Raw genomic sequence first — 19,195 nt, forward strand, 5'->3', positions numbered from 1 at the left:
AAAAAGTATTTAGTAAATTCATTCATTAAAAATCTTACAATGTGATTTTCTGGATTTTTTTTCTCATTTTGTCTGTCATAGTTGAAGTGTACCTATGATGAAAATTACAGGACTCTCTCATATCAAACATCTCCAATCTAAAATCAAATCTAGAGTCGGCTTTCTCTTCCGCAACAAAACCTCCTTCACTCACGCCGCCAAACTTACCCTAGTAAAACTGACTATCCTACCGCTCCTCGACTTCGGCGATGTCATCTACAAAATAGCTTCCAATACTCTACTCAGCAAACTGGATGCAGTTTATCACAGTGCCATCCGTTTTGTTACTAAAGCACCTTATACCACCCACCACTGCGACCTGTATGCTCTAGTCAGCTGGTCCTCGCTACATATTCGTCGCCAGACCCACTGACTCCAGGTCATCTACAAGTCCATGCTAGGTAAAGCTCTGCCTTATCTCAGTTCACTGGTCACGATGGCAACACCCACCCGTAGCACGCGCTCCAGCAGGTGTATCTCACTGATCATCCCTAAAGCCAACACCTCATTTGGCCGCATTTCCTTCCAGTTCTCTGCTGCCTGTGACTGGAACAAATTGCAAAAATCGCTGAAGTTGGAGACTTTTATCTCCCTCACCAACTTTAAACATCTGCTATCTGAGCAGCTAACCGATCGCTGCAGCTGTACATAGTCGGTAAATAAATCGGTAAATAGCCCACCCAATTTACCTACCTCATCCCCATACTGTTTTTATTTATTTACTTTTCTGCTCTTTTGCACACCAGTATATCTTCCTGCACATGACCATCTGATCATTTATCACTCCAGTGTTAATCTGTTAAATTGTAATTATTCGGCTACCTCCTCATGCCTTTTGCACACAATGTATATAGACTCTTTTTTTCCTTTTTTTCTACTGACTTGTTTATTGTTTACTCCATGTGTAACTCTGTGTTGTCTGTTCACACTGCTATGCTTTATCTTGGCCAGGTCGCAGTTGTAAATGAGAACTTGTTCTCAACTAGCCTACCTGGTTAAATAAAGGTGAAATAAAAAAATAAAAATAAAAACAGGCCTCTCTCATCTTTTTAAGTGGGAGAACTTGCACAATTGGTGGCTGACTAAATACTTTTTTGCCCCACTGTACCTACTTGTTAACATAATTAAGGAAGTTTCCTTTAAAACTATTCATAAATATTATCCTGCCAACCACTATATGAAGAAGTTTAAGGAAAACATCAACTCAAATTGCTCCTTTTGTAATGACCGCCCAGAAACAGTGTTACATCTTTTTTGGCATTGTATGCATGTAAGAAAACTGTGGCAAGACATCAGTAGGTTTATAATTGAACACATTTATGAAGATTTTACACGATTGTGGAGAGATGTACTGTTTGGATTCTTTACATACAATAGAAATAAGCTGAAACATTTTTATGTAATTAATTTCATTATTCTTTTGGCCAAATTTCATATACACTAATGTAAATTTACAAACAGAAAACCACATTTTCGTACCTAACAAAAATAAATATAACTGTATTTTAAGACGGTTAAATACTCTACTAACAAAAAAGCTGTTAGAATTGTAAGTATATGTATGTCCCTTAATAAGGTCCTTGTGTAATTGTAATGTGATATTGTAACCCCTAGCTTGATTGTCCATTGTTTGTAATATATGTATGCTTGTATTCCCTCACGTGCTTTATGTATTGATTTGTTGTTAATAAAAATATATATATATACAGTGGGGCAAAAAAGTATTTAGTCAGCCACCAATTGTGCAAGTTCTCCCACTTAAAAAGATGAGAGAGGCCTGTCATTTTCATCATAGGTACACTTCAACTATGACAGACTCGTTCCTCGTTTTGAGAAATAAAATCCAGAAAATCACATTGTAGGATTTTTAATGAATTTATTTGCAAATTATGGTGGAAAATAAGTATTTGGTCAGTAACAAAAGTTTATCTCAATACTTTGTTATATACCTTTTGGTGGCAATGACAGAGGTCAAACGTTTTCTGTAAGTCTTCACAAGGTTTTCACACACTGTTGCTGGTATTTTGGCCCATTCCTCCATGCAGATCTCCTCTAGAGCAGTGATGTTTTGGGGCTGTTGCTGGGCAACACAGACTTTCAACTCCCTCCAAAGATTTTCTAAGGGGTTTAGATCTGGAGACTGGCTAGGCCACTCCAGGACCTTGAAATGCTTCTTACGAAGCCACTCCTTCGTTGCCCGGGCGGTGTGTTTGGGATCATTGTCATGCTGAAAGACCCAGACACGTTTCTTCTTCAATGCCCTTGCTGATGGAAGGAGGTTTTCACTCAAAATCTCACGATACATGGTCCCATTCATTCTTTCCTTTACACGGATCAGTCGTCCTGGTCCCTTTGCAGAAAAACAGCCCCAAAGCATGATGTTTCCACCACCATGCTTCACAGTAGGTATGGTGTTCTTTGGATGCAACTCAGCATTCTTTGTCCTCCAAACACGACGAGTTGAGTTTTTACCAAAAAGTTATATTTTGGTTTGATCTGACCATATGACATTCTCCCAATCTTCTTCTGGATCATCCAAATGCTCTCTAGCAAACTTCAGACGGGCCTGGACATGTACTGGCTTAAGCAGGGGGACACGTCTGGCACTGCAGGATTTGAGTTCCTGGCGGCGTAGTGTTTTACTGATGGTAGACTTTGTTACTTTGGTCCCAGCTTTCTGCAGATCATTCACTAGGTCCCCCCGTGTGGTTCTGGGATTTTTGCTCACTGTTCTTGTTATCATTTTGACCCCACAGAGTGAGATCTTGCATGGAGCCCCAGATCAAGGGAGATTATCAGTGGTCTTGTATGTCTTCCATTTCCTAATAATTACTTCCACAGTTGATTTCTTCAAACCAAGCTGCTTACCTATTGCAGATTCAGTCTTCCCAGCCTGGTGCAGGTCTACAATTTTGTTTCTGGTGTCCTTTGACAGCTCTTTGGTCTTGGCCATAGTGGAGTTTGGAGTGTGACTGTTTGAGGTTGTGGACAGGTGTCTTTTATACTGATAACAAGTTCAAACAGGTGCCATTAATACAGGTAACAAGTGGAGGACAGAGGAGCCTCTTAAAGAAGAAGTTACAGGTCTGTGAGAGCCAGAAATCTTGCTTGTTTGTAGGTGACCAAATACTTATTTTCCACCATAATTTGCAAATAAATTCATTAAAAATCCTACAATGTGATTTTCTGGATTTTTTTTTCTTCTCATTTTGTCTGTCATAGTTGAAGTGTACCTATGATGAAAATTACAGGCCTCTCTCATATTTTTAAGTGGGAGAACTTGCACAATTGGTGGCTGACTAAATACTTTTTTGCCCCACTTTATATATATTTTTTAAACAACTTAAAGCGTTACGAAACTTCCATCCTTCCTTGAGAGGTAAAAAAAAAAAAAAAAACGCCACCTGCTGGAGAGAAACCGATTTTCCGTCGAGTTGGGCCACTTCCTTCGCCTCTAACGCACTGTCGGAATCCAGAAAATTAAGGGTCGCTTCCGGACACGGTAGACTCCTCCTCACCACTGTCTGAGATGCACATTATGGAGTTCAATGAAAAAAATACGATTTTAACGGCCTCACAGTTAATAACATATAATTTCTTATTAATTTAGTTTGAAATTATGACTATTTTAAATTCCATTCAAAAATGTATTTGACGGCGAATAATATTTATGCCATCATGTGCAACGCTGATTACCATGCCCAATGAATACACTGTTCTGGTTCGAATTGGTACCCAGGAAACGCGATATTGTAGCTATTTTACTGAATTAGCAACATTCCATTGATATTTGGTTGCTCATCGTCACTAGCTTATACATAACCATTCCCAGGTAGGCCTACAGTAGGGGAGGCTGTGTTCATTGCTCTCAGCTGACTAAACATTTTCACAACCCTACGCAGGAAATTTGTGTGGGGAATTCTTGCTATTTTGCATGACATCATCATGCAAATACAGGTAAACTATATATTTATGCGAGATTACATGCATCAGTAGCTCGAAATAGATCATGGCGTAATATAAAACACCATGGAGCTGTGTATTGGGAGCAGCAGCCTGGCTAACTAGCTAGCTAACGTTAGTGGTGATGAGCCATGCATGGGGTAGGAAGACATTCTAGCAGCGTTAGCTAATAGTTAGCCTTTTAAAAATGACCTGTTACATTTACAACAAGCTGTTAATATCGAGAGCCCTTATGTGCCATCGCTTAGCTAAATACTTTAATTGTATTTACATGATTCTGCCGTCAACCATATTGCCATATTCATCTATTGTTGGCTGGTTGTTGGTAAGGATCTGCAGGCCACTTCGTTTTACGAAGGTAGGCTTTTGCAACCTAGTTGTCAGTAAGGTGACATATTGAATAAATGAAACAGCCAATTGGTTTTGATTTAAACAAATGTATGCTTGATTGAATAACCTATTGTTGAATATTAAATCAATTGCAGTAATATATGCATGAGATATCAGTTGTCGTTTTTAATTTTTTTATTTGACCTTTATTTAACAAGGCAAGTCCAGTTAAGAACAAATTCTTATTTTCAATGACAGCCTATGAACAGTGGGTTAACTGCCTTGTTCAGGGGCAGAACGACAGATTTTTACCTTATCAGCTCGGGGATTCGATCTTGCAACCTTTCAGTAACTAGTCATATGCTCTAACCACTAGGCTACCTGCCGTCGTAAGTTTACTGTAGTTGGATTATGAATATCAGTCATATATCAGCTGACTGTAACCATTGTGTGTTTAGCTTCCAGGTTGTAGGTGAAATGCAGGCGAAGGTATGCGCCAGGAGGACCTCTCTCATCACTGAGAATGGGCAGGCTTGTGGGGCATCTGCGGACTCCCAGCTCCCATTTAGGTGCCCTCGGTGTGGAGAGCGTGAGAGGTTCAATAGCCTGGCCTCCTTGAGAGACCACCTGGAATACAGCCACAGCTACTACCACACCATGCACGAGCTGAGCCTCCCGACCCGCAGGGGGCACTCTCACCCAGAGAGAGTCCTGCATGTGCGCTCCCTGAGTGACACACGAGAGGTCACTAGCTGCATAGAGAGGTGTCGTACGCATAGTGTGGGGACGCAGGCAGCGGAGGAGATACAAACTGAAGAAGAGGCCCGTAAAGATGATTTAAAATTCCACAAGTCCAGCCCTGGGACAGATCATATCCCATTTCCATTTGACAACCCTCCAGACCCAGGCAGCAAGCCTGAGGCGGTGTCCCCAGAGTGGAGTGTCTGTGCTGGGGAGGTGTCGGTCAGGCGCAGGCTTGCCAAGGTCCTGCTGGCAGCAGACAGCACCATGCAGAGGAGGCTGCACAGGGTCAGCACAGAGCTGGCCCAGACGGACACAGAGCTGCTGTGTGAGCGTGCCCACTCCCAGCACCTGGCCCAGGAGAGGCAGGAGGTTCAGGAGCGGGAGAGGGCGCTGAGCCACCAGGTGGACATGGCCGTGATGGTGATCGCCACACTAAAGGAGCAGCTGAACGAGTCAGAGTACGAGCTGGAGAGGAGAGAACAGTGAGTAGTGTCTGACCCAGTAACTCAGTCTTAACATTTCCTTACGGTATTGTTAGTCAAAATCATAATCATGAGGTCAAATGGCAGACAGTACACTAATCTGGTAACTCCTTAGATTGTTGCTGTTGCTAATGGAGTTATTGTAATTTTGTCAGTAGCAATATTCTTTAGCATGTTACTAGATACATTGTCCGTTCCCCCCCAAGTCTTGAATTTGTATATCTGGTTTTTTTTTTCAGAGAAGTCATCACCATTCAGAATTTTCTGGAGGCTGCAGCCCAGCATGAGATATGTGGTAAAGTTCGGATCCAACGTTTCATTGAGAACCTGCTCAAACGCATCGCCTTGGCTGAGAGGCTACTGGAGTACTATCAGAGCTCACCCAGTCCACCAACCTACACCGATTACATGGTACTGTACAATATCAAGCCTGTTTCCTACTACTGACAGCAATGTGTTTACAATGACAGATTCCTTTTCAAAGTATTTTCTGGCAGCTGCTCTTACTTGTTTTTAGATGGCAACGGAAAGATGGTTAGGGAGAGATTAGTGAATATCATAATTGTTACACATTTGAACCCTCGTGAGACCTGCCGATCGTAACTGGCCTCCCAGATTCAGTTGTGGAGTTGAGAGGAAGCCTATGCAGATAGGTTTTCTTCCTCCGTATTTATGTAGAAAAGGGAAACATGATAACCTTCCAAACATTCCAGAACTGGATAATATCAGCTTTTGAGTTTTGGTGTAAACAGTATAAATACCTGACATCTTTTCATCTCCCCTGCAGCACCAGACAGCTGAAAATGGACCTCATAGAATAACCAAAAGCAGGCGAGTTTGTGAACTTCATTTTTTTACTGTTGATATACATGATCTACGTTTTCCATAGTTGGGCCCATGAGCTTTGGGCTGTGCCTTTAGTGTCTCACTTTGATTACAATGCTGAGTTTCCAGTTTCAAAGGTTAGGACATGGTTACATATAAATTATACATAGGGATCCCTTGTCGCAAATGAGATTTTGTGTCCTCATTCATTAGTAATGATTCTGAGTTGTATCTTCTCCACTAATCCTGAGTCTGTCATCGTTACCTGCTGCCTGTTGAAGCATTGGTTTTGTGTCTGAGGTTTGTTGCACTGTCCCCTGATTCTAGGTCAGCAGGTTATCAGCTGTCACAGTCCTGTCCCCAGGAGGGTAGAACGCACCCCTCCCAGTTAGGACGGGCGTTCCCCAAAGGCCCTAATGAGAGAGTGGGTAACTCTGGCTACTTCAGACCTGACCGCAGGGATGAAGCCTGGACCCAGCGCCGCAGATCAGCTGGATTTGAGGACTAGGTAACCTGACCAGGGCCCGACAAATGAATGTATATATGATAAGTATTTACTGAATGTATAGATAATACTGAGCAGGGGATGCTTTGGCCATGTGTACGCTAGTTTTTGCTCCATTCTGTCCTAGAGGTTGCTACTGTCCTAGTTTCAATTTTGGAAGTACTGTAGTAACTTGATGGATAGGTATTTCTGACCCTCATTGGTGTTTTAATTACTATTAAATCATATTATTGATGGGTGTAGATCTAATAAAATACAGAATTGTATACAAAAAAAACTAGATGGTGGAATTGTTAAATGCCCACTCCAGTAGAAATCCACTTTTGAGGTGAAAGATGGCCAGAGCTTACCCAAGATGTTGCACAACAAGTTAAGTCAATAAGTCATCATATTAGTCAAAGTACAATATATTTGGGCTTTAAGTGACACATCCAAACGTCCCACTTCTTGCAAATCTTTGTGAATGTGGTATCTCTTCCTGTGATATGACATACAAATTATTTTCAGCCTATGTTTCAGGGCTGGGTTTTATTTGAATGTTACCACCCACTAGCATGGCATTGTTTAGAGCTTTGGCCAGAACCAAAAGGTCGCTGGTTCGAATACCCGAGCCGGCCAGGTGAAAAACCTGCCTGTGCCCTTGAACAAGGCACTTAACCCTAATTTGCTCCAGGGGCACCGTACTACTATGACTGACCCTGTAAAACAACACATTTCACTGCACATTTCACTTTTTAGCTAGTCTGCATTTAAAATTGGACCATTTTATAAATGGTATAATTGCGTGATATAATAGCATAATAAACCACAATTACTATCCAGATAATGAAAAGGCACCCGCAAAATAAAATTAAAGGAATTTATAGTTTCATGTCATTGTAGCCTATCACTTCACTTTATGAGCATGGGCTGACATGGCTTTGCTGTACTGAAGCCTGCTAGCAGCCTAAAGTTCCTACTAAAGGTTGCACCGTGTCTATTACAATGTAGAAAAACGCATATCGGCTATCTTTCTATATTTATACATATTAGCAGTGCTTCGTCTTATTCTTTCTAACTATTTCTATCGCGGATTCGCGGACGCAAATTATGGAAGATGCCAAAACTTTGGAGATAACAATAGATGGTGAAGTCAAAAATAGGCCAGTGGTTTCCGTCTATGGCAAAGTTTTCCATAAATCATTGCTTATGACAAATCCAGGTCCAGAACCAGCCATAGAGCCAGCTGGCTAATCTTTTGAATAGTTTAAAAAATAGTTAATAGTTTAAAAAAAGTCTATAAATATTTTGTCATTCTTTGGAGGAACCTAATATGTATTTCCTTTCTAGGACAGGGGATTACGTCGATATAGTGGCGGCAACTTCCTTTGGGGGGAGGGGGGGGGGGGTCCTTTAAACTCAAGGTCAAATGCAGACATTTATCTCAATATCAAATCATCTATCAGTAACGATTAAGTATGTCAATGTGACTGTTTTCAATTAAAATGGTAAAAAAAACTAACAAATTGCTTCTGAGCAAAAAGCCATTTTATAAGTAAGACTTTTGCTAAAACTGTCTGGTCTGAGTGAAGGACCTAATGGGATAATGGGAGAAGCCGAATGGAAGGGATATGTAACCTGAAAACTAGATGTTATTGTCAGAGAGGTTTGAAACGCTTTGTTATCGGTCTATTAACTTATACCGCCTGGTAGGCCAAACTCCACCCATGCAAAACGAGCTGAAAGTTCATGTGACCTTTTCAAACAGCTCTTTCATAATTTTCACAGTATTATTCCAACCTTGTAGTGTGTGTGTGTGTGTGTGAAAGATATACTAACTTCCTCTGGGGGGGGGACTGGCTCTAACCAGAATGGAAAGAGGAGTGGAAGGCCCCGGTGCACAACTGAGCAAGAGAACAAGTAAATTAGAGTGTCTAGTTTGAGAAACTGAAGCCTCACAAGTCCTCAACTGGCAGCTTCATTAGATAGGACCAGCAAAACACCAGTCTCAACGTCGAAGATGCAACTCCGGGATGCTGGCCTTCTATGCAGAGTTGCAAAAAAAAAGCCATATCTCAGACTGGCCAATAAAAATAAAAGATTAAGATGGGCAAAAGAACACACTGGACAGAGGAACTCTGCCTAGAAGGCCAGCTTCCCGGAGTCGCCTCTTCACTGTTGACGTTGAGACTGGTGTTTTGCGGGTACTATTTAATGGAGCTGCCAGTTGAGGACTTGTGAGGCATCTGTTTCTCGAACTAGACACTCTAATTTACTTGTCCTCTTGCTCAGTTGTGCACCGGGGCCTCCCACTTCTTTCTATTCTGGTTAGGGCCAGTTTGCGCTGTCCTGTGAAGGGAGTAGTACACAAGCGTTGTACGAGATCTTCAGTTTTTGGCAATTTCTCGCATGGAATAGAACAAGAATAGACTGACGAGTTTCAGAAGAAAGTTCTTTGTTTCTGGCCATTTTGAGCATGTAATCGAACCCACAAATGCTGATATTCCAGATACTCAACTAGTCTAAAGAAGGCCAGTCTTATTGCTTCTTTACTAAGGACAACCATTTTCAGCTGTGCTAACATAATTGCAAATGAGTTTTCTAATGATCAATTAGCCTTTTAAAATTATAAACTTGGATTAGCTAACATAATTTGCCATTGGAACACAGGAGCATTGGTTGCTGATAATGGGCCTATGTAAGTATTCCATAAAAAAATGTGCCATTTCCAGCTACAAATACACTGTATTTCTGATCAATTTGATGTTATTCTAATGGGCAAAAAATTTGCTTTTCTCTAAAAAGTAAGGACATTTCTAAGTGACCCCAAACTTTTGAACGTGTGTGTGTGTATGTATATATATATATACTGCTCAAAAAAATAAAGGGAACACTAAAATAACACATCCTAGATCTGAATGAATGGAATATTCTTATTAAATACTTTTTTCTTTACATAGTTGAATGTGCTGACAACAAAATCACACAAAAATTATCAATGGAAATCAAATTTATCAACCCATGGAGGTCTGGATTTGGAGTGACACTCAAAATTAAAGTGGAAACCCACACTACAGGCTGATCCAACTTTGATCTAATGTCCTTAAAACAAGTCAAAATGAGGCTCAGTAGTGTGTGTGGCCTCCACGTGCTTGTATGACCTCCCTACAACGCATGCTCCTGATGAGGTGGCGGATGGTCTCCTGAGGGATCTCCTCCCAGACCTGGACTAAAGCATCTGCCAACTCCTGGACAGTCTGTAGTGCAACATGGCGTTGGTGGATGGAGCGAGACATGATGTCCCAGATGTGCTCAATTGGATTCAGGTCTGGGGAACGGGCGGGCCAGTCCATAGCATCAATGCCTTCCTCTTGCAGGAACTGCTGACACAGTCCAGCCACATGAGGTCTAGCTTTGTCTTGCATTAGGAGGAACCCAGGGCCAACCGCACCAGCATATGGCCTCACAAGGGGTCTGAGGATCTCATCTCGGTACCTAATGGCAGTCAGGCTACCTCTGGCGAGCACATGGAGGGCTGTGCGGCCCCCCCAAAGAAATGCCACCCCACACCATGACTGACCCACCGCCAAACCGGTCATGCTGGAGGATGTTGCAGGCAGCAGAACGTTCTCCACGGCGTCTCCAGACTGTCACGTGCTCAGTGTGAACCTGCTTTAATCTGTGAAGAGCACAGGGTGCCAGTGGCAAATTCGCCGATCTTGGGTGTTCTCTGGCAAATGCCAAACGTCCTGCACGGTGTTGGGCTGTAAGCACAACCCCCACCTGTGGACGTTGGGCCCTCATACCACCCTCATGGAGTCTGTTTCTGACCGTTTGAGCAGACACATGCACATTTGTGGCCTGCTGGAGGTCATTTTGCAGGGCTCTGGCAGTGCTCCTCCTGCTCCTCCTTGCACAAAGGCGGAGGTAGCGGTCCTGCTGCTGGGTTGTTGCCCTTCTATGGCTTCCTCCACGTCTCCTGATGTACTGGCCTGTCTCATGGTAGCGCCTCCATGCTCTGGACACTACGCTGACAGACACAGCAAACCTTCTTGCCACAGCTCGCATTGATGTGCCATCCTGGATGAGCTGCACTACCTGATCCACTTGTGTGGGTTGTAGACTCCGTCTCATGCTACCACTAGAGTGAAAGCACCGCCAGCATTCAAAAGTGACCAAAACATCAGCCAGGAAGCATAGGAACTGAGAAGTGGTCTGTGGTCACCACCTGCAGAACTACTCCTTTATTGGGGGTGTCTTGCTAATTGCCTATAATTTCCACCTGTTGTATCTTCCATTTGCACAACAGCATGTGAAATTTATTGTCAATCAGTGTTGCTTCCTACGTGGACAGTTTGATTTCACAGAAGTGTGATTGACTTGGAGTTACATTGTGTTGTTTGTGTTCCTTTTATTTTTTTGAGCAGTGTGTATATATATATATATATATATATATATATATATATATATATATATATATATATATATATATATATATATATATATATACCATTTTTGTTTTGTTTTTTTGACTGCACTGCCTCTAGGAGCGCAAAACAGCTAATACAAAGCTAAGTATTTTATTCCAGCCCTGGTATTCAGGTCTATATTGCGCTTCTGCACATAATCATAATACTAGTGTAATTTAAGTATTAACAAATCATATACAGTAGGCCTAGCTTTGCAAAAACTGAGGAACAGTAGTGATTTGCAATAGAAATCTATGGAATAAAAACATTCTGGTATCCTGAGCATGCAGCTGTATCTGTCAAGCACATAGCCTAAAGCTGTGGTCATCAAGAACAGGCTCATCATGCTTGCTATGTCATATTTCATAATGGGCTTTAAGGTTCCATGTCACATTCCTCTTTTTTAATGTACAGAGATGGATACTTTGAATCAAAGGCCGTGATTTTTAACCAAAACACGTCATTTTTTTTCTAGGCCTAACAAGCACAGATAACAGATATGTCCTTTCATTTAAATGTATGTGTGATGGGTCATCCTTTCTCTGGTAAAAAGAAATGGAAACTCTGTGAATGTAGCGAAACGTGGGGGTAAATTTGAATGAAATTGTGCATCCTTATTTGCTGTGGTGATGTATCTATGTTTACAAGTCAATCCACACCATCAAACCATGAGAATGTATTCGAATGGAAATCAATATAAAACAAATGTCTCTTTTGGTATTTGTTGTAACTGTATGTTTTGTTATTGGTGTTGATTGATATTTTGTATAGAGCTACTGTATGTCTCAAAGTGAAATGTAGTTTTATGAAATTAAGGCAATGTAGCAAACAAATGAATATACCCAATCTTTTTATAGTTATTTATTTATTTACATGGTGCTGCTGTATAGACCAGGGTTGAAGTCAATTACAAGTTAAAATTCAGGAAAATAATTGGATTTCTAAAGCAGAACTCCTGAATTGACTGAAATTTAAATAGAATTGTCACCAACCCTTATGTAGACCAAGTCCCCTTCTGGCATTGATATTGAATGTTGTGGCTAAGTATAACTTTTTATTTGGTTATTTTTCTGACATTTCATAATGAAACCGTGACCAAACAGCCTTTCTCACGGGAAGTTTTCATGGATCATGGGGATGTCGATGGGACAAGATCAAAGCCTAATATGTTAATTGTCTACAGTTGTGGCCAAACGTTTTGAGAATGACACAAATATTAATTTTCAAAGTCTGTTGCCACAGTTTGTATGATAGCAATTTGCATATACTCCAGAATGTTATGAAGAGTGATCAGATGAATTGCAAGTAATTGCTAAGTCCCTCTTTGCCATGCAAATGAACTGAATCACCAAAAAACATTTCCACTGCATTTCAGCCCTGCCACAAAAGGACCAGCTGACATCATGTCAGTGATTCTCTCGTTAACACAGGTGTGAGTGATGACAAGGTTGGACATCACTCTGTCATGCTGATTGAGTTTGAATAACAGACTGGAAACTTCAAAAGGAGGGTGGTGCTTGGAATCATTGTTCTTCCTCTGTCAACCATGCTTACCTGCAAGGAAACATGTGCAGTCATAATTTCTTTGCACAAAAAGGGCTTCACAGGCAAGGATATTGCTGCCAGTAAGATTGCACCTAAATCAACCGTTTATCGGATCATCAAGAACTTCAAGGAGAGCGGTTCAATTGTTGTGAAGAAGGCTTCAGGGTGCCCAAGAAAGTCCAGCAAGCGCCAGGACTGTCTCCTATAGTTTATTCAGCTGCGGGATCGGGGCACCACCAGGACAGAGCTTGCTCAGGAATGGCAGCAGGCAGGTGTGAGTGCATCTGCACGCACAGTGAGGTGAAGACTTTTGGGGGATGGCCTGGTGTAAATAAGGGCAGCAAAGACGCCACTTCTCTCCAGGAAAAACATCAGGGACATGCTGATATTCTGCAAAAAGGTACAGGGATTGGACTGCTGAGGACTGGGGTAAAGTCATTTTCTCTGATGAATCTCCTTTCCGATTGTTTGCGGCACTCGGAAAAAAGCTTGTCCGGAGAAGACGAGGTACCATCAGTCCTGTGTCATGCCAACAGTAAAGCATCCTGAGACCATTCATGTGTGGGGTTGCTTCTCAGCCAAGGGAGTGGTCTCACTCACAATTTTGCCTAAGAACACAGCCATGAATAAAGAATGGTACCAACACATCCTCCGAGAGCAACTTCTCCCAACCATCCAGGAACAGTTTGGTGACGAACAATGCCTTTTCCAGCATGATGGAGCACCTTGCCATAAGGGAAAAGTGACAACTAAGTGGCTCGGGGAACAAAACATCAATATTTTGGGTCCATGGCCAGGAAACTCCCCAGACCTTAATCCCATTGAGAACTTTGGTGAATCCTCAAGAGGCGGGTGGACAAACAAAACCCCACAAATTCTGACAAACTCCAAGCATTGATTATGCAAGAATGGGTTGCCATCAGTCAGGATGTGGCCCAGAAGTTAATTGACAGCATGCCAGGGTGGATTGCAGAGGTCTTAAAAAAGAAGGGTCAACACTGCAAATATTCACTTTTTGCTTCAACTTCATGTAATTGTCAATAAAAGCCTTTGACACTTATGAAATGCTTGTAATTATACTTCAGTATTCCATAGTAACATCTGACAAAAATATCTAAAGACAGAGAAGCAGCAAACTTTGTGGAAATTGATATTTGTGTCATTCTCAAAACTTTTGGCCACGACTATACAATGCATAGAGGGCCCTGTTACCAAAAGTGGTTAACGGAATGCTTATACAGTACTTTGAATCAGATTTTAATGATTTTATGTGTGTGCTTCAAGTACGTTTTTGTCGCAGGTATTCAGTTCACTACCTTTGTCTGTTTTTGCATTGTGGAAGTAATTGGACTTAGATGCATGAGGTGCATAGCTTTTGTGAGAGCATGCTCCTTTATATAGCAAATAAAACGTGTTAAAATGATGTAACTTGTAGTTTTGTAGCGGAGCGAGGTATATTTTAATGGTAGCAGAGAGTTGCATAATTGAGCAAAAGAGCACTTTGGGGCTTATGGGTTTCATCAGGACATTGTTAACACTGGACAATCAGAAAGAGAGAGGAGGATTAAGGTGTTGATGTGACCAGAGATAAAGTTAGTTTAATTATGTGTTACTCTTATATCTATCTACAAGTTTAGTCTCCCTGGTTTATGTTTGTAGGTGGGGTTTATTTGCAAGAATAACCTCTTGTTTTGTGCCTTCACTTGAAACACTGTAGTCTGTATAACACTGTGCAAAATGCAATACTGTGAACAATTATACTACTTTTGTTTAAACTTGCTGGCCTGTGTGACATGAGTAAAGAACAAAATACAAAAAAATCTCTTTCTGTTTCATTATTCAAATGTAAAAATAATAGCCTGTGTGCATATGTGCATGGAGAGAACAACAATTTTTTTGTAGTGTGTATTTATTGCTGTCTTTTCAGTCATCTTTTGTGACATTTAGAGACTCGAGCATTATTGATGGTTGTATATTAAGCTACTTCTACTGTACTTCAAACACCATATTACTCTACATTAGTGAAGTACCTAACTTAAAGTTTGATTATTCACAAATGTGTATAGTGGACATTGAAATCCTTAATCTGTCATGCATATTTGTGAGTGGAGACATTGACAATGGAGAGGACAGGCTTGTCTTTTTGAGAATGAATGGGTTGCTCTCATCTCACTTTAACAGTGCGTCAGAGTTCTGCTCATTTGACGTCAGCCCTTTATCTAGTGCCCTTTCATATCCGGTGAGTAGTTGGAGCTTTGGTCAACCACTACTTGACCAAAGGTAGTGAGAGGTCACTAACTTATTTAATAATTAATTAAAAACATGAAATTAATGTATTAGACCTTGATGTCAATTTATCAGAACTTATTTGGGAATATATAATACTGTAGCCTATAACACACACGTGCCACAAAAAAGTGCAATACTCACTGATGGCCACTCAGTGTCTCCCCTGCTACAGTTATAATAATGTGTCACTATTTGGATAGACTGGATTTTCCGTCTGTAGATGCTCTATATAGTTTGTTGATAGTATGACCATCTGTTGATAAGCAACTGCTTGCTAGGAGTAGGTTTATAATAATAGTAAGGTTTAGGGTTAGAGATAGTTACAATGAACAAAAAATATAAACAACATGCAACAATTTGAAAGATTTTACTGAGTTACAGTTCATGTAAGGAAATCAGTCTGTTGAAATGATTTCATTAGTCCTTAATCTATGGAATTTACATGACTGGGAGTACAGATATGCATGTTTTTTTTTAAAGGTATGGGTGTGGATCAGAAAACCAGTCTGTATCTGGTGTGACCACCAGCGCGCCTCATGCAGCGCCCCACATCTCTTTCGCTATAGAGTTAATCAGGCTGTTGATTGTGGCCTATGGAATGTTATCCCACTCCTTTTCAATGGCTGTGCAAAGTTGCTGGATATTGTCGGGAACTGGAACACGCTGTTGTACTCGTCGATCCAGAGCATCTGAAACGTGCTCAATGGGTAGCATGTCTGCTGAGTGTGCAGGCCATGGAAGAACTGGGAAATTTTCAGCTTCTAGGAATTGTGTATAGATCTTTAAGACATGGGGCTGTGCATTATCATGCTGAAACATGAGGTGATAGCGGTGAATAAAAGGCATGACAATGGGCCTCAAGATCTCGTTACCGTATCTCTGTGCATTCAAATTGATAAAATGAAATTGTGTTCATTGTCCGTAGCTTATGCCTGCCCATACCATAACCCCACCTCCACCATGGGGCACTCTGTTCATAACGTTGACATCAGCAAAACACTCGCCACACGACGCCATTCACCTACTTGATACACACACACACTACATGTTAATGTTTTTAAATGTATGTAAATTGCCTTTTGTCTGTAATGTCTTTTTCGTTATGCGTCGGACACCAGTAAGAGTAGCTGTCGCCATTGGCGTCGGCTAATGGGGATCCTAATTAATCAAATCATACCATCCATCATCTGCCAGGTATAATTGAAACCAGGATTAATCTGTGAAGAACACACTTCTCCAGTGGCCATTGAAGGTGAGCATTTGCCCACTGAAGTCAGTTACGATGCCTACCTGCAGTCAGGTCAAGACTAGAGGTCGACCGATTAATCGGAATGGCCGATTAATTAGGGCCGATTTAAAAATGTAAAAAAATGTACACCTTTATTTAACTAGGCAAGTCAGTTAACACATTCTTATTTTCAATGAAGGCCTAGGAACGGTGGGTTAACTGCCTTGTTCAGGGGCAGAACGACAGATTTTTACCTTGTCAGCTCAGGGATTCAATCTTGCAACCTTACGGTTAACTAGTCCAACGCTCTAACCACCTGCCTCACGAGGAGCCTGCCTGTTACGCGAATGCAGTAAGAAGCCAAGGTAAGTTGCTAGCTAGCATTAAACTTATCTTATAAAAAACAATCAATCAATCATAATCACTAGTTATAACTTCACATGGTTGATGATATTACTAGTTTATCTAGCGTGTCCTGCGTTGCATATAATCGATGCGGTGCGCATTTGCGAGAAAGGACTCGTTGCTCCAACGTGTACCTAACCATAAACATCAATGCCTTTCTTAAAATCAATACACAGAAGTATATATTTTTAAACCTGCATATTTAGCTAAAAGAAATCCAGGTTAGCAAGCAATATTAACCAGGTGAAATTGTGTCACTTCTCTTGCGTTCATTGCACGCAGAGTCAGGGTATATGCATCAGTTTGGGCCGCCTGGCTCATTGCGAACTAATTTGCCAGAATTTTACGTAATTATGACATAACATTGAAGGTTGTGCAATGTAACGGGAATATTTAGACTTATGGATGCCACCCGTTAGATAAAATACAATACGGTTCCGTATTTCACTGAAATAATAAACGTTTTGTTTTCGAAATGATAGTTTCCGGATTCGACCATATTAATGACCAAAGGCTCGTATTTTTATGTGTTATTATGTTATAATTAAGTATATGATTTGATAGAGCAGTCTGACTGAGCGATGGTAGGCACCAGCAGGCTCGTAAGCATTCATTCAAACAGCACTTTCGTGCGTTTTGCCAGCAGCTCGCATTGCGCTGTTTATGACTTCAATCCTATCAACTCCCGAGATTAGGCTGCTGTAACCGATGTGAAATGGCTAGCTAGTTAGCGGGGTGCGCGCTCATAGCGTTTCAAACATCACTCGCTCTGAGATTTGGAGTAGTTTCCCCCCCCCCCTGCTCTGCATGGGTAACGCTGCTTCGAGGGTGGCTGTTGTCGATGTGTTCCTGGTTCGAGCCCAGGTAGGGGCGAGGAGAGGGACGGAAGCTATACAGTTACACTGGCAATATTAAGTGCCTATAAGTTCATCCAATAGTCAAAGGTATATGAAATACAAATCGTATAGAGAGAAATAGTCCTATAATAACTACAACCTAAAACTTATTACCTGGAAATATTGAAGACTCATGTTAAAAGGAACCACCAGCTTTCATATGTTCTCATGTTGTGAGCAAGGAACTTAAACGTTAGCTTTCTTACATGGCACATATTGCACTTTTACTTTCTTCTCCAACACTTTGTTTTTGCATTATTTAAACCAAATTGAACATGTTTCATTATTTATTTGTGGCTAAATTGATTTTATTTATGTATTATATTAAGTTAAAATAAGTGTTCATACAGTATTGTTGTAATTGTCACTATTACAAATAAAAAAAATTAAAAAATCGTCCGTTTAATCGGTATCGGCTTTTTTTGGTCCTCCAATAATCGGTATCGGTATCGCCGTTGAAAAATCATAATCGGTCGACCTCTAGTCAAGACCCTGATGAGGATGGCGAGCACGAAGATAAGCTTCCCTGAGATAGTTACTGACAGTTTGTGTAGAAATTAGGTTAGGTTAGGTTAGGTTGTGTAAACCCACAGTTTCATCAGCTGTCCGGGTGGCCGATCACGCAGGTGAAGAAGCTGGATGTGGGATGGTGTGGTTACACGCGGTCTGCGGTTATGAGGCCGGTTGGACGTACTGCCAAATTAACATTACATTCTCTGGCAATAGCTCTGGTGGACATTCCTGCAGTCAGCATGCCAATTGCATGCTTCCTCAAAACTTTAGACATCAGTGGCATTGTGTTGTGTGACAAAACTGCACATTTTAGATGGGCCTTTTAATTGTCCCCAGCACAAGATGCACCTGTGTAATGATCATGCTGTTTAATCAGCTTCTTGATATGCCACACCTGTCAGGTGGATTAATTATCTTGGCAAAGGAGAATGTTCACGAACAGGGATGTAAACAGAAATAAGCTTTTTGTGCGTATAGGAACATTTCTGGGATCTTTTATTTCAGCTCATAAAACATGGGACCAACACTTTACATGTTGCATTTATATTTTTGTTCAGTGTAGTTGAAATGTTACCGATAGTCTGTAGAGCATCTACAGATGGACTGTCCAAATAAAGTGTTACTGACTGTAAAAAAAATAAATAATAATATATGAAAAATATATATCCATCCCCCATAAAATAATACAACATGCACTCTAGTTGTTACACTGTAATTGCAATACTGCCAACATTGCCAGAACATAATCAGATGCATGGTAGACAAGTCCTTTGTAGACTTTTGCTATTTGATTCATCTCTGTCTACACTGTCTCCAAATGTACCCTTGAATTCTGTATAATTGTTGATCCATTCACAAAACTGCATTTTGAATGAGACTCTTATGAGGGGCTGCCTTGTACCTCTGGGTAGCAATGGGTGAGACAGTCCCTTCTCCTTTCTCTCAGTTCCTATGAAAAGGTTGCCAAGTTCAAACATCTCATA

The 19,195-nt window shown here is 41.0% G+C and overlaps 1 protein-coding gene across 2 annotated transcripts; it reads left to right on the plus strand.

Annotated features, from left to right (window-relative positions):
• The first annotated feature begins 3,506 nt into the window (after window positions 1-3,506).
• On the plus strand, window positions 3,507-7,165 carry LOC110502542 (protein ZNF365). Of its 2 annotated transcripts, none has more exons than XM_021580661.3 (5): window positions 3,507-3,996; window positions 4,791-5,558; window positions 5,798-5,969; window positions 6,346-6,389; window positions 6,711-7,165. In XM_021580661.3, the coding sequence occupies exons 1-5, from the start codon at window positions 3,974-3,976 to the stop codon at window positions 6,889-6,891; spliced, it is 1,188 nt and encodes a 395-aa protein (XP_021436336.2). In that variant the 5' UTR covers window positions 3,507-3,973; the 3' UTR covers window positions 6,892-7,165. The 2 variants fall into 2 exon arrangements, with proteins under 2 accessions (XP_021436336.2, XP_090073167.1); XM_090217041.1 differs by having other exon boundaries at window positions 3,529-3,871.
• The last annotated feature ends 12,030 nt before the right edge of the window (window positions 7,166-19,195 follow it).

This window comes from Oncorhynchus mykiss, chromosome 23 (assembly GCF_057628025.1).
Source record: "Oncorhynchus mykiss isolate SJ-2025 chromosome 23, ASM5762802v1, whole genome shotgun sequence".
Taxonomy (NCBI): Eukaryota; Metazoa; Chordata; class Actinopteri; order Salmoniformes; family Salmonidae; genus Oncorhynchus; species Oncorhynchus mykiss.